At 57.4% G+C, this 13,255-nt stretch overlaps 1 protein-coding gene across 2 annotated transcripts; it reads left to right on the forward strand.

Moving 5' to 3' along the window:
- The first annotated feature begins 5,323 nt into the window (after positions 1 to 5,323).
- TMEM147 (transmembrane protein 147) lies at positions 5,324 to 12,719 on the forward strand. Of its 2 annotated transcripts, none has more exons than XM_048828380.2 (8): positions 5,324 to 5,399; positions 5,908 to 6,049; positions 6,807 to 6,876; positions 7,062 to 7,127; positions 7,228 to 7,364; positions 8,687 to 8,771; positions 9,247 to 9,368; positions 10,078 to 12,719. In XM_048828380.2, the coding sequence occupies exons 1-8, from the start codon at positions 5,375 to 5,377 to the stop codon at positions 10,196 to 10,198; spliced, it is 768 nt and encodes a 255-aa protein (XP_048684337.1). In that variant the 5' UTR covers positions 5,324 to 5,374; the 3' UTR covers positions 10,199 to 12,719. The 2 variants fall into 2 exon arrangements, with proteins under 2 accessions (XP_048684337.1, XP_074978810.1); XM_075122709.1 differs by lacking the exon at positions 5,324 to 5,399 and adding an exon at positions 5,455 to 5,473.
- Positions 12,720 to 13,255: the final 536 nt, after the last annotated feature.

Here is a 13,255-nt window from a genome sequence, read left to right on the forward strand (position 1 = left end):
GATCCTTTATTCCCACCTGCTTCTGAAGCCTGGGGCCCAATAAGATCATGGTTTCAGAGCTAGACTATTTGTGTAGTCCTCAAACTGCAAATGTAGTGTAGTAGCACCATATCTCAAATGGACAATCCCTGCCCCAAAGAGCGAAGCCTAAATACACAAGGAGGGAAAACTGAGGCAAGGCCCAGTCAGTGCCTTTCAGCACAAAGTAGGTCCTGAAGAGACTCTAACAGGGTCCTGACCTGCAAACCACATAGCTGCAGATTTTTCATGGGGCCACCTCTCTAATAGCTTGTTTCTCTGCTGAATGTTTGTCACCTGCCTGTAGACAACCAACAGTCCGTGGACTGCCACTGAGCACCATCGGAGCAAGATCACCCCCAGCCAGAGTTGGGATCTGTAATGACAGCTGCTGCCTTGTCTCTGTGCAAGGGGTTGGAGCAGATCTTGGTGGCTAGGGCCATGGGTGTCCCACCATGGTGGGGCAGAGAAATTAAAGCATCGCTGATAGTGCAGCGTTCAGGGGCTTCATGGTGACATCCTTAGAGCCTGGAGAGTTGTCCCGACCTCTCCAGCAAGGGCTTGTCCACACCTGATCTCTGAATGGAGCCATTCAGGGCTTTGCCTCGTTGCTTGGCTCCAGTCGACCAGCTGTTGCAGATTCTCCATAAAGGTCTCCATTGTGTCTAGCTTGGCATGTCACCATCTTGGCAAAGGGCCATCCTCGCCCAAAGCAGGATGCTGGGTTTTGGCAGCAACTGGGCCCTTTGCGCTTGGTGTGCGCTTTCCTAGCGTGTCCCTTCCACAGAGGCTGGGGCACTCACATGCTGAAATGCTAGGTTTTTGCCCAGAAAACACCCCCTGCTTCTGTCAGGTGTAGCTGAAGCACTGTCCCCAAAGGGTGAAGGGGCCAATAGCTGGCCTGAGCCCCCTGGGTCACAGCCTGCAGTGCCTTTTGAAAAAGGCAGCCCAGACTTGCAACCCTGGAGTCTTGATATCTCTGCCTTTCTTGGCTGCTGGAGAGGAATTCTATTCTAGCAGCTTCAGCCAGGACCACACTGTGGTAGGCACATCACAATCCTAAGAATGGTCCTAGTGGGTCAGACCCATGGTCCGTCTAGCCCAGTGTCCTGTTCAGCAGTGCAGGCTTCAGAGGGAATGAACAGAACAAGGCAGTTCCAGAGGGATCCATCCCCTGTCCAGTCCTGGCTGCTGGCATTGAGCTTTAAGGACACGTAGAGCATGACATTTTGTCCTGGGCCATCTTGGCTAAGAGCCATCAATGGACCTATCCTCTGTGAACTTAACTGGGCTCAAAAGAGAACTAGTTATAATTTTGGCTTTCCAACATCCCCTGGCAGTGAGTTCCACAGGCTGGCTGACTGTTGGGTGAAGGACGTATTCACGCTTGTCTTACACCTGGTGCCTGCCCTCTTCATAGAGTGACCCCTAGGTCTTAGGGTTGTCCCCACACATAACTCTCCTCAACACTGTTCCTGGTTTTATAGATTGGCTTAGAAACAAGGTGCCTGAGGGGGAATATGACAAACTGTCCCGGTCTTTTCCATCTCAGCACATGGAAGCTGTTCCATACCCCGAATCATTTTTGTTGCCCTTCTCTGTACCTTTTTCCATTTCTAATGTGTGGTTCTTTGAGATGGGGGCACAGAAGTGCACCAAGTACTCAAGGCGGGGACATACCATGGGTTTATACAGTAGTGGCATATTTTCTGTCTTACTGTCTCTCCCTTTCCTAAGGGTTCCTAACATGTGTTAGCTTTTTGACAGCTGCTGCACATTGAGCAGCTGTCTGCAGAGGACTATCCACAATACCCACCTGACCTTTCATGAGCAGTAACAGCAAGTTAGACTCCATCATTTTGTAGGTAGAGTGGGGATTGTTTTCCCTTGTGTGTTACTTTGCATTTATCAACACTGAATTTCACTTGGCCTTGTGTTATCTAGTTTAGCGGTATCCCTCTGTAACTCTTCATCATCAGCTTTGGACTTCCCTAGCTTGAGTAACTCTCCTGGCAAACTGGTCCTGGTACAGATCCCTAGGGCACCCCACTATTTACCTCTTGCCATGGTGAAAACTGACCATTTATTCTTAGGTTGGGGTTAAAAGATAGGAAACAGTTACTGCAATCTAACTATACAATAAACTACAGCTGGTAGAAGGCAATAATGGGTCAATAGTGACCCACAGTGGGTATGGTATCCCATGCACCCAGATAATGTGGCTCTGGGGCTGGCCTAGGGACCACCTCAGGGTCTGGTTTGAAAAATGTAACTAGTGGGTGAAGGAGGCTGGCAGCAGAGAGGGGGTGATAGTTCACTGAGGGTTGGGGGCACACAACAGGCCAGGAACAGCCTTGGAAGAGAAGACAAGCAGCTGGTGGTTGAGGGGATAGAGAAGGGGAGCCAGGGGTGGGATAGACAAAGCACCATAGCTCAGATCTATTACCCATGTATGACAGAAGGGAAACTGAGTCACAGAAGGCAAAGGGCTTTGGAAGGGTGGGCTTGATAGCGTGGGGCTTATAAGTTAACTCTCTGAAAACCCTATCTGCTGCTCCCCACATATTCTGTGCCCCACAACCCCATCCTCCTTACCCACTGGCACTTGCTTTGACTGCCTGCAACCTCGATTTACTTTCCCTTAGAAGGGGAAGTAGCAGCTGTTCCTCCTGTGTGGGAAACTCCTGAGTAATCCAGCATGGCCCTAGACCTTCCCACTACCACCTTCTGTGGGAGGGGAAAACCCAGGCTGGGTTTAGCAAAACTCTCCTGCTCTAACCACTAGACCCCACTCCCTTCCCACAAGTGGGACTGGAAGCCGGGAGTCCTGGTGCCCAGCTCCAACCGCTAGACCACAACCCAGCAGTCCTGTTATTTGCCTCTTAAAATCTAGGCCAGGTGAGCTGATTAAAATGGCAACGCCAGGCTGCCTCCTAGTGGCCAATGTGGCTATGACGGGGAGGAAGAGCCCCTTCTTCAGCAAGGTCACCCTACGTGGCATCAGCCTCCAGCTCCAAGGCTGCGACTGATCCACTCAGGGGCTGACGTCAGCGGGAAGCGAGGCCCAGGACACGAGCCAGGGTGTGTGGAGCAGCGGCGGGGATGCAGGATGGGGACGTGCAGAGACAGCAGCGCGGGGCCCAGCCTCAGACCTCTCGGCAGGTTGGGAAGGGCCAATAGCCGCCGTCAGCCCTGTAGCGCCCGCGTGAAGCTGCGGGGGTGACCTGGCTGAGGCATCAGCCGCGGCATCCTGGGGATTTGGGTTCTGGGAGCAGCTAGAGGCTGCAGATGAGGTGCCAGTGGGATGGACACGGCCCAGACCTGGCGAGAGACCAGCCCTGCCCTGTCTGAGATCAGGGCCCCATCGTGCCAGGCGCTGCTCAGACCCGGAAAGAGACCGGCCCTGCCCCAGCTGAGATCAGAGCCCCGTCATGCCAGGCGCTGCTCAGACCTGGTGAGAGACAGGCCCTGCCCCAGCTGAGATCAGGGCCCCGTCATGCCAGGCGCTGCTCAGACCTGGTGAGAGACAGGCCCTGCCCCAGCTGAGATCAGGGCCCCGTCATGCCAGGCGCTGCTCAGACCTGGTGAGAGACAGGCCCTGCCCCAGCTGAGATCAGGGTCCCGTCGTGCCAGGCGCTGCTCAGACCTGGTGAGAGACAGGCCCTGCCCCAGCTGAGATCAGGGCCCCGTCATGCCAGGCGCTGCTCAGACCTGGTGAGAGACAGGCCCTGCCCCAGCTGAGATCAGGGCCCCGTCATGCCAGGCGCTGCTCAGACCTGGTGAGAGACAGGCCCTGCCCCAGCTGAGATCAGGGTCCCGTCGTGCCAGGCGCTGCTCAGACCTGGTGAGAGACAGGCCCTGCCCCAGCTGAGATCAGGGCCCTGTCGTGCCGGGCACTGCCCAGACCCGGCGAGAGACAGGCCCTGCCCCAGCTGAGATCAGGGCCCCGTCGTGCCAGGTGCTGCCCAGACACACAGCAAGAGACAGGCCCTGCCCCAGCTGAGATCAGGGTCTCGTCGTGCCAGGCGCTGCCGAGACCTGGCGAGAGACAGGCCCTGCCCCAGCTGAGATCAGGGCCCCGTCGTGCCAGGCGCTGCCCAGACACAGCCAGAACCAGTCCCTGGCCCTAGATGTCACAATCTCCATAGAAAGGGGGTGATTATGGTGCCCATTGTACTGACAGGCAAACTACGGCCCCAAGAGATGCAGTGACTCTCCTAAGGTCACAAAAGCAGCCTGTGGCAGAACTGAATATTGAACCGAGATGTCCGAGCCCAGGGTCTTAACACTAGCCCAATCCTGGCACCCCACTGGGGGCACCAGGGCCAGCCAGCTGCCAGGGGAGAGCCCCCTTGAGCTGGGACATCAGGGGCAGTCCAGACTGCCAGGGCAGCGCCCTCCACCCTGCTCGTTGTAGCACAGCACCCCCTAGTGCTGTACTGGGATATCGGGGCAGCCTGACTCCAGCTGGGGATTTATGGCAGCTTGCTGGGAGGGATCTAATTGCAAAGAGTCAGGGTGTGGATCTACCCAGAGGGGCAGTGGCAGGGGACGGTGCTTCTGCCACCCTCCCATCCCAGCTCCGGATAAAGGGTTCAGAGAAAATCCCAGCCGCTTACGCAATGGGATTAGGCACAAAGTCAGGGAAATCCTTAGAGCTGCTGGATGCAGCAGTGAGGAACATCTGGCCAGGCTGCCCCGGATTGAGCCATTTATGGGGGGCGGGGGAAGGGGAAATGATTGTTTAACCCACTATTGTCCCCTGGATCTGGCTTCCACAGACCACTTTAGCTTCAAGATGTGGAGTGTAGCCAGAATTCAACTCCACTTCCAGTGCCGGGGATGGAACCCAGGAGCCCTGGCTCCCAGCCCCCCAGCTCTAACCACTAGACCCCCACTCCCCGCATAAAACCCAGGAGTCCCGAGTCCTCCTCCCCTTCTCAAACCAACTACACCCTTCTGTTATTAATGCCTCCCCATGCACGGTGGGGATCTTTAGACCTTATTGCTGTGGAAACGGGCTGGAAGACTACAGCTCCCATAGTGCACTGCTGCTTGCTGCATCACGGGAAATGTAGTCTAGTGAACGAATGACTACAACTCCCATGCTGCCCCGCTCGCCATACTGGGTGCACAGCCTCATGGGAGATGTAGTCTGATGGTACCGTAACCGTCTCTGATTCCCATAGTGCTTTGCTCCCAGACCAGCTGGGTGCGCGTTGCATCATGGGTGTTGTAGTCCAATTACCCAGTTAGGCCAATCAAAAGGCTGGTCCAAGGGAAACTAGTAGCTACAGCTCCCAGAGTGCACTGGGGCAGGGCATGAGTCCATCCACCTTGCGGCTCATTGCGGCGCATGTGCGAGAGACTGGTGGGGTCTAGTGAGTGTCAGGGGCGAGGAGCCCGGACTCCTGGGTTCTCTCCCTGGCCCCGGGAGGGGAGTGGGGTCTATTGGGTTAGAGCAGGGGATTCTGGGAGCCAGGACTCCTGGGTTCTCTCCCTGGCCCCGGGGTGTGTGGTGTCTAGGGGGTTAGAGCAGGGCGTTCTGCGGGCCAGGACTCCTGGGTTCTCTCCCTGGCCCGGGAGGGGAGTGGGGTCTGTTGGTTTAGAGCAGGGGATTCTGGGAGCCAGGACTCCTGGGTTCTCTCCCTGGCCCCGGGGTGTGTGGTGTCTAGGGGGTTAGAGCAGGGGGTTCTGGGAGCCAGAACTCCTGGGTTCTCTCCCTGGCCCGGGAGGGGAGTGGGGTCTATTGGTTTAGAGCAGGGGATTCTGGGAGCCAGGACTCCTGGGTTCTCTCCCTGGCCCGGGAGGGGAGTGGGGTCTAGGGGGTTAGAGCAGGGGATTCTGGGAGCCAGGTCTCCTGGGTTCGATCCCTGTCATTCTCCGCAGGCAGGATCCGGGCAGTGCCAGACGGGCCCCCCGACCCCCACACTGATCCTGGCGCCACCGCAGCCATGACCCTCTTCCACTTTGGGAACTGCTTCGCTCTGGCCTATTTCCCCTACTTCATCACCTACAAGTGCAGCGGCCTGTGAGTGCCCGGTCTGGGGTCTGTACTTCCGGGCAGGGGCTCTGCCTAGCTGGGGAGGCAGGGTTTGGGGTGCAGTGATGCTCGGGGGGAGGGCTGGGCTGGGTATCCTGCCTGAGGGGCGGGATACCCAGTAGATGGGCCCCTGGGGCTGAGCGGGGTGGGGGTGGGATACCAGGGTAGATGGGCCCCTGGGGCTGAGCGGGGTGGGGGTGGGATACCAGGGTAGATGGGCCCCTGGGGCTGAGCGGGGTGGGGGTGGGATACCAGGGTAGATGGGCCCCTGGGGCTGAGCGGGGTGGTGAGTGGGATACTGGGGTAGATGGGCCCATGGGGCTGAGCGGGGTGGTGAGCGGGATACCGGGGTAGATGGGCTCATGGGGCTGAGGGGGCGGGATACCGGAGTAGATGGGGCTGAGTGGGGCAGCGGGGAGGAGCTGGGATACTGGGATAGACGGGCCCATGGGGTCCCGTGGGATACCAGGGTAGATGGGCCCCTGGGTCTGAGTGGGGTGATGCGTGGGATACCGGGGTAGATGGGCCCCTGGGGCTGATCCTACTGTGAATCAAGGTCTTGGTGACACCCCCCCCACCCATTGTTTGGGCTAGTGGATTCCTCTCTCTGCCATGAACCTGCTTTTGCTCCTGGGGCAGCAGGGGTGGCTATGGGGGGAGGGGTTGGATTGTCCTGGGTTGGGAGCAACATTGTGGGGCCCCCTCCACGTGACCCCAGCTGATCTCTTCCCCCCGTCCCCCGCAGGTCAGAGTATAACGCTTTCTGGAGATGCGTCCAAGCTGGGGCTACCTATCTCTTTGTCCAGCTCTGCAAGGTGAGGGGTACATCTCTCGCTGACCTCAGGGCTGGGAGCCAGGGCTCCTGGGTTCTATCCCCAGTTCTGGGAGGGGAGTGGGCAGGAAGCGGAATCAGAGACTACGGGGGCCTATTGACCTGACCTGGGGGTGCTGGGCCCGTTGCTGTGATGTTGTCTCATCTCCCGTTGCTTTTTCATTCCAGATGCTGTTCTTGGCCACTTTCTTTCCCACCTGGGAGGGTGCAGCCGGGGCTTATGATTTCGTGGGGGTAAGTTCAACTCGGGGAAGGGGGGAGAGCCCCGGGCTGGGCTAGCAGGAGGCTGCGGGTCGGGACTTAGGGGCACTGTTTAACCCCTCGTATTCCCTAGGAGTTCATGAAGGCCACGGTAGACCTGGCTGACCTGGTGGGGCTGCACCTGGTGATGTCGAGGAATGCGGGGAAGGGCGAGTACAAAATCATGGTGGCAGCCATGGGATGGGCCACGGCCGAGCTCGTCATGTCCAGGTGGGACCCGCCCTCCCGCTCAGCCGGGCCAGGTGGGGTCAGGGCTTGGATGGGAGACCTCCCGTGGTGGCCGAGGCGCCCCCGTGTGGTGCTAGGGGGCGCTGTGCTGTGGTGGGCGGTGAGGGCCTAAGTTCCTGCTAAGCTGCATGGAGAGATGCCCCGCCCCCACCCCCAGACCTGCCTCAGCGCCCCCGCCCTGGCGCCCGTGCCCCGACCCAGCCCCGGACCAGAGCTGCTGGGGGGAGTCCTCTCTCCCCGCTGTAGCCCCGGGGCAGCCTGCTCCCCAAACCCCTCATCCCCAGCCCCACCCCAGAGCCCCCCCCCCGACCCGAGCCCTCACCTGCCCCCACCCCAACCTTCTGCCCCAGCTCTGAGCCCCTCATCCCTGACCCCACCCAAGAGCCTGCACCCCCAGCTGGAACCCCCACACTCCAGCCCTGAGCTCCTCATCCCCAGCCCCACCCCAGAGCCTGCACCCCTAGCTGGAATCCTCGCCCCCCCCCCCACTCCCAACCCTCTACCCCAGCCCTGAGCCCCTCATCCCCAGCCCCACGCCAGAGCCCGGACGCCCAGCTGGAACCCTCACGCCTGAGCCCCTCATCCCTGATCCCATCTCAGAGCCTGCCCCCCCAGCCGCAACCCTCACCCCCATACCCCAGCCCTGAACCCCTCATCCCTGACCCCACCCCAGAGCCCGCACCCCCAACCGGAGCCCTCACCCCACCCCGAGCCCCTCATCCCTCACCCCACCCCAGAGCCTGCACCCCCAGCCCGCACCCCCAGCCGGAGCCCTCACTCCCCCCGCACCTCAACCCGCTGCCCTAGCCCTGAGCCCCCTCCCACATGCTGAACCCCTCGGCCCCACCCCTGCCACATGAATTTTGTTACATGCACCAATATGGAGGTGACGTGTCACACAACAGACTTCATTCCGCACATGGGTGGGAAAAGTTAGAGGGAACGCTGGTGAGGACTCTCCTCCGTTAGTCAAGGCCGGCCCCAATCCCCCAGGGCAGCTCTAGGGGGCGCCGAGCCGCATGGGGCCAGGGTGTGGGGCTCTCCCCTAGCAGGCAGGGCTGGCCCCAATTCCCTAGCGCAGCACTAGGGGGCGTTATGCCACAGTGAGCAATCACTGACTCTGAGCCCTATAAAGAGTCATTGGGACAAAGGATTCTCTTTCCTTCCCATCCTGACGTTCTGTGCGGCTGTTCCCCAGCAGCCCCAGAGCTGGCTGCATCTCAGTGCTGGGCGAGCCCTCCCTGCCTGTCCCAGCTGCGGTGTTTGAGCCGAGCAACCTCAGACCGTCCCTGTGTCTCTGTCAGGTGCATTCCTCTCTGGGTGGGAGCCCGCGGCATTGAGTTTGACTGGAAATATATCCAGATGAGCATCGACTCCAACATCAGCCTGGTGAGAGCCCCTCTACTGCTGCCTGGGCCTTCTGCTGTGAGCTTCCCCGGGACAGTGTCCTAGCCTCAAGGGAGGGGACGCTGCAGTGCTGTGAGCTTCCCTGGGACAGTGCCCCAGCCACAAGGAATTTGACATGCCAGTGCTGTGACCTTCCTCGGGACAGTGCCCCAGTCCCAAGGAAGGGGATGCTCTGGCGCTGTGAGCTTCCCCGGGACAGTGTGCTAGCCTCAAGGAATGGCATGCCAGTGCTGTGAGCTTCCCCGGGACAGTGCCCCAGGGAAGGGGACGCTCTGGCGCTGTGAGCTTCCACAGGACCGTGCCCCAGATGACCTGGGTGGGGAGTGGACAGATCGGTGCTGTGATCTTCCCCTGAGCAGTGCCCCCGTTGTGGGAGGTGGGGCACTGGTGCTGCGCTCTTCCCCAGGGCAGTGCCCTGCCCTCTCTGACACACCCCTGCCCTGCGTTCCCTCCCCAGGTTCACTACATCGCCATGGCTGCCCTGGTATGGATGTTCACCCGCTACGACCTGCCCAAGCACTATCGTCTGCCCCTCACCCTGCTGCTGGGCCTCAGTGTCTACAAGGCCTTCTTCATGGAGTGAGCAATGGGGTCGGGGCATGGGAGCGGAGCCTCTGGGAGCAGGGCACAGAGCTCCAGGGCAGTTGGGGGACCTGGCTGGAGTTGGGGGTCTGGGGAGCGTGGCAGGGCCGGTCAGATTGGGAGGTGAGGGTCCCAACTGGAGGGGGGACAGGGATCTAGGTGGGGTGCAGGGGCTGGCAAGCAGGCCCAGGTTCCTGCTGGACCCAGCTGGGGCCAGGGGGAGGATCTAGGGTCCAGGCAGGCTGGGGCTGTGGTGGGGGAGAGGATTTAGGGTCTGGGGCGGGAGGGGATGATCTGGGCCGAGGGCCCTGGCTGGGGGGTGGGGCTTGTCTTGGGACAGGTCTACCCAGAGAAGTTTTGGGCCCCCGACATCATGTGTGCCGGCATCCCCATCCCTCCCTTTTCACCAGTTATAGGGGTTTTGGGCCCCCTGAGCTCGGAGCCCCGGGACAATCGCAATCCTCCCCTTGTCGGCCCTGAGCATTTCGATTTCCCGCAGATGGCCGTGAACTGCCCTGTCGAAAATCTTCCTCACCCTTGGGGGTCTCCGTTGCGGCCCGCAGCGCCAGGTGCTGTACGTTCACAGAGCGCTCCCGTTCCCTTTCGCTGATAGGGTGGGAGGACACTGTGGTGCTGTGATCTTCCCCCAGGCAGTGCCCCAGCCTTGGAGTTCCTGCTAACTCCCGTCTCTCTCGCTCCCCTCCAGATCCTTTGTTCACGTCTTCCTGCTGGGCAGCTGGACGGCACTGCTGGTCAAAGCTGTTATCACCGGCTTCCTGGCGCTCAGCTCCCTGGGTCTCTTCGTTACCTTGGTCCATGGAAACTAATCGCCCCCACCCCGCCAGGGATACTCTCAGCTCTGCTACCTAGAGACCTTGGGGATGGCTAAATGCCCGGTTTTGCCGCCTGCTGCGGCACCAGATCCGATCCATGTTGGATCCACCAGGACAAGGGTCAGAATAAATGACAGCGGTTGGGGTTTTTTTTTTTTTTTTTATTTTCAACATTTTTTGTGTGTGGTATTTCTGGTATGGAGGTGTCTTTGTCTTGCTGCTGCCCCCTGCTGGAGGAGACGAGCCCTGGTGTTCATGTCTGTGCCGCCCCCTGCTGGAGGGGACAAGCCCTGCTGTGTGTGTTTGAATGAGTATGAGGGACACCCTCTGCCTCTCAGGGTAGGAATCGACACAGGTCTGCCCAGCTCAGCAGAGGGGGCCGGATCCAGCACAGGATGGTGAACACCAAAGCAGGGATGATTATGGGGCAGGGTGGGAGGGCAACAGCTGGAGTCAGCTCTTGGTGGGCACCGTCCCAGCACTGACTCTTCTGTGAGGCTGGGGATGGTCCCACTCCCTTCCCGGGAGGAATATGCAGGAAATAGGCTCGGGTGGATTGATTTAAATCACCGATTTTAATCAGGATTCAAATCGGTGACTGTGGGACCCCGGGACTGTAACCAGCCATGTAAATCTGGCTTCCCAGTTGCACTTTCTAGTGGAAACCCTGAGCCTCCTTGGCCAGTAACCATGAAAACCCAGTCATTGCAACGGCGCGGAAGGGACTCAGAGCCCACCCAGGCAGGACCCAGCAACCCTAGCCCAGCCCTGATGGGGGGCCTAGTCCTAAGAACCTCCAATGACGGGGATCCCACGGCCTCCTTTGGCCACCGATTCCAGAGCTGAATTCCCCGGGAGTTAGAGAGTTTTTCCTAATATCCAACCTCCATCTCCCTGGCTGCCGGTTAAGCCCATTCTTGCTTGTCCTGCCTTTGTGGAGAACAATCGATCTCCGTCCTCCTCAGAAGGGCCCTAAACATGGTTGCAGCCTGTTCTCAGATCCCCACTCAGTTGTCTTCTCTCAAGACTAAACAAGCCCAGGGTTTTTATCCTTCCCTCCCAACTCAGGGTTTGCTCATTTTTGTCATTTTCCTCTGTACTCTCTCTGGTGTATCCCCATAGTTTCCCCCTTCCCCAGTTCTGCACCTGAGACCCCACGTGTTGATTCCTGGCCTTGATGCTAAATTTGGTCCTGCTTTTTGCTAACTGGGGGCAAAAGCCAAAATAAGGATCTGGCGAATGAGGAGTGTGTCGTTCACTGTTTTCTAACAAATCCAAACCCCATAAACATTATCTAGGCAACCCCTGGATAAATGGCTGCCAAGCTACAGAATTGCTGAAATAGCTGTAAACATTTATTTAAGCAATTTTGTAGCCTAACAACTGTTTGTTCAGGGGCTGAATTTTTCGGAGCATTAGAAGACAGCAAATGACGCATTCCTTATTTGCATGATCGTTTTTTTTGCTCGTGATTTGTGTCAAGCTGCCGTTGAATGGAGATTGGAACTCAATGAAAAATGCACCAAACCAACCTTTCAAAAATGGTTCTTATAATTAAATAAAATGACCTTAAATGTGCGTCTTCTGTGGCCAGCACATTTTTAGGTCATTTTGTTTAATGAATAAAAGCCATTTTAAAAGGCAGGTTTTGTGCCTTTTTGAAAGGAATTCCCCCCCCTTTTAAAAGCAAACCGTATTTTGATCCGAAGACTGAGTAAGTTTATCAAAATATGGTTTGTGTTTAAGACGGGATTAATTTAAGAAGGCACAAAACCAGCCTTTTAAAACTGTTTTTATGGGTTCACTGGAACAACCTTGACTGTGCTGGATACATAAGAAGACTCAGAAATATGGTTTGCCTTTAAAAAATGGGAATTCATTTAACAAGGCACAAAATCAGCATTTTAAAATGGTTTTTATGAGTTTAATAAAACAACTTTCAGTATCCTGGAGCCATAAGAAGGACAAGTAGGTTTATCAAAACAGAGTTGGTGTTTAAAACTCATTTTAAATTAGACAAACGAAAGGTTATCTGGAGTTAGTGGTTGGAAGTATTTGGTTTTGGTCACCAAATCCTTCAAGACTTTAGCACTTGGAGATTTTGTGCATAGGTTTTTGTTCATATATTTGAAGAGGAAAACGAGCTTTTCTGCTCGCTCAGCTCTCCCGCGTGTTCCTAACTTTGGAGCTGAATACAGCTGGAACTGAAGAACGTTCTCCCTCGGCAGCTGTTGTCGACAGCGGGGTTAGCCCTTCAGCACACTCGGGGGCCTGCCACTGAGCCGGCGATTTCTGGCCGCTCGGTGGCTTAATTTTCTGTACAACGTTGGCAGCAAATGTGGCCTGCTGGGTTATTTGGGTTGCGGTGAGAGGAGGCGGCCGGGATCTCAGAGTGGTTTGTTTGTTAAAAGAAAACTGGATTTGACGTCAATCAAAAAAAATCCCATTTAAATTAAATTAAATGATCTATTGGATATTTTTCGTTAATAATTAAAAAATAAACAGTTGATTTTTATCCCCGGGGAGCAGCCTGACCTGCCCCTGCTGTCGCTGATTCCCAGGGCTGGGGTGTCTGGAGCGGTGTGTGTGTGTGGGTTTCCTGCTGGTAGTAGCTGGGTGGACAGGGGCCCCTAGTTTTTGGGAGGGGTGAGCCCCACCTGGGGGTCAGGCTGGAATTAAGGCCTCTGCCATGGGGCAGCCAGGTGCATTGTGGGAGCTATGCTCCTTCCGCCGAGGAATCCAGCACAGATCAGTGAGGGGGAGTGGGGCCCGGGGGTCTGAGCCAGGGTGGAGGCCAGATATCGGGCTAGATGGGCCCATGGATCTGATCGGGGGGAGCACGAAGGGAACAGGATCTCAGGCTAGATAGGTGATAGATGCTGGTGTCGGGATATCAGGGTAGGTGCTGCAGACGGGATACCGCGCTAGATGGGCAGATGCTCAGAGTGGCGGGGGGGGGGGGGGGGAGAAGGGCTGTAGTTCTGCTCTGTCCCGCAACCTCCTCTTGCTTCTTTTCCAAGCTGCCATCCCGCTTAGGGGGGCAATGGAACC

Source organism: Caretta caretta, chromosome 24 (assembly GCF_965140235.1).
Source record: "Caretta caretta isolate rCarCar2 chromosome 24, rCarCar1.hap1, whole genome shotgun sequence".
Lineage (NCBI taxonomy): Eukaryota > Metazoa > Chordata > Testudines > Cheloniidae > Caretta > Caretta caretta.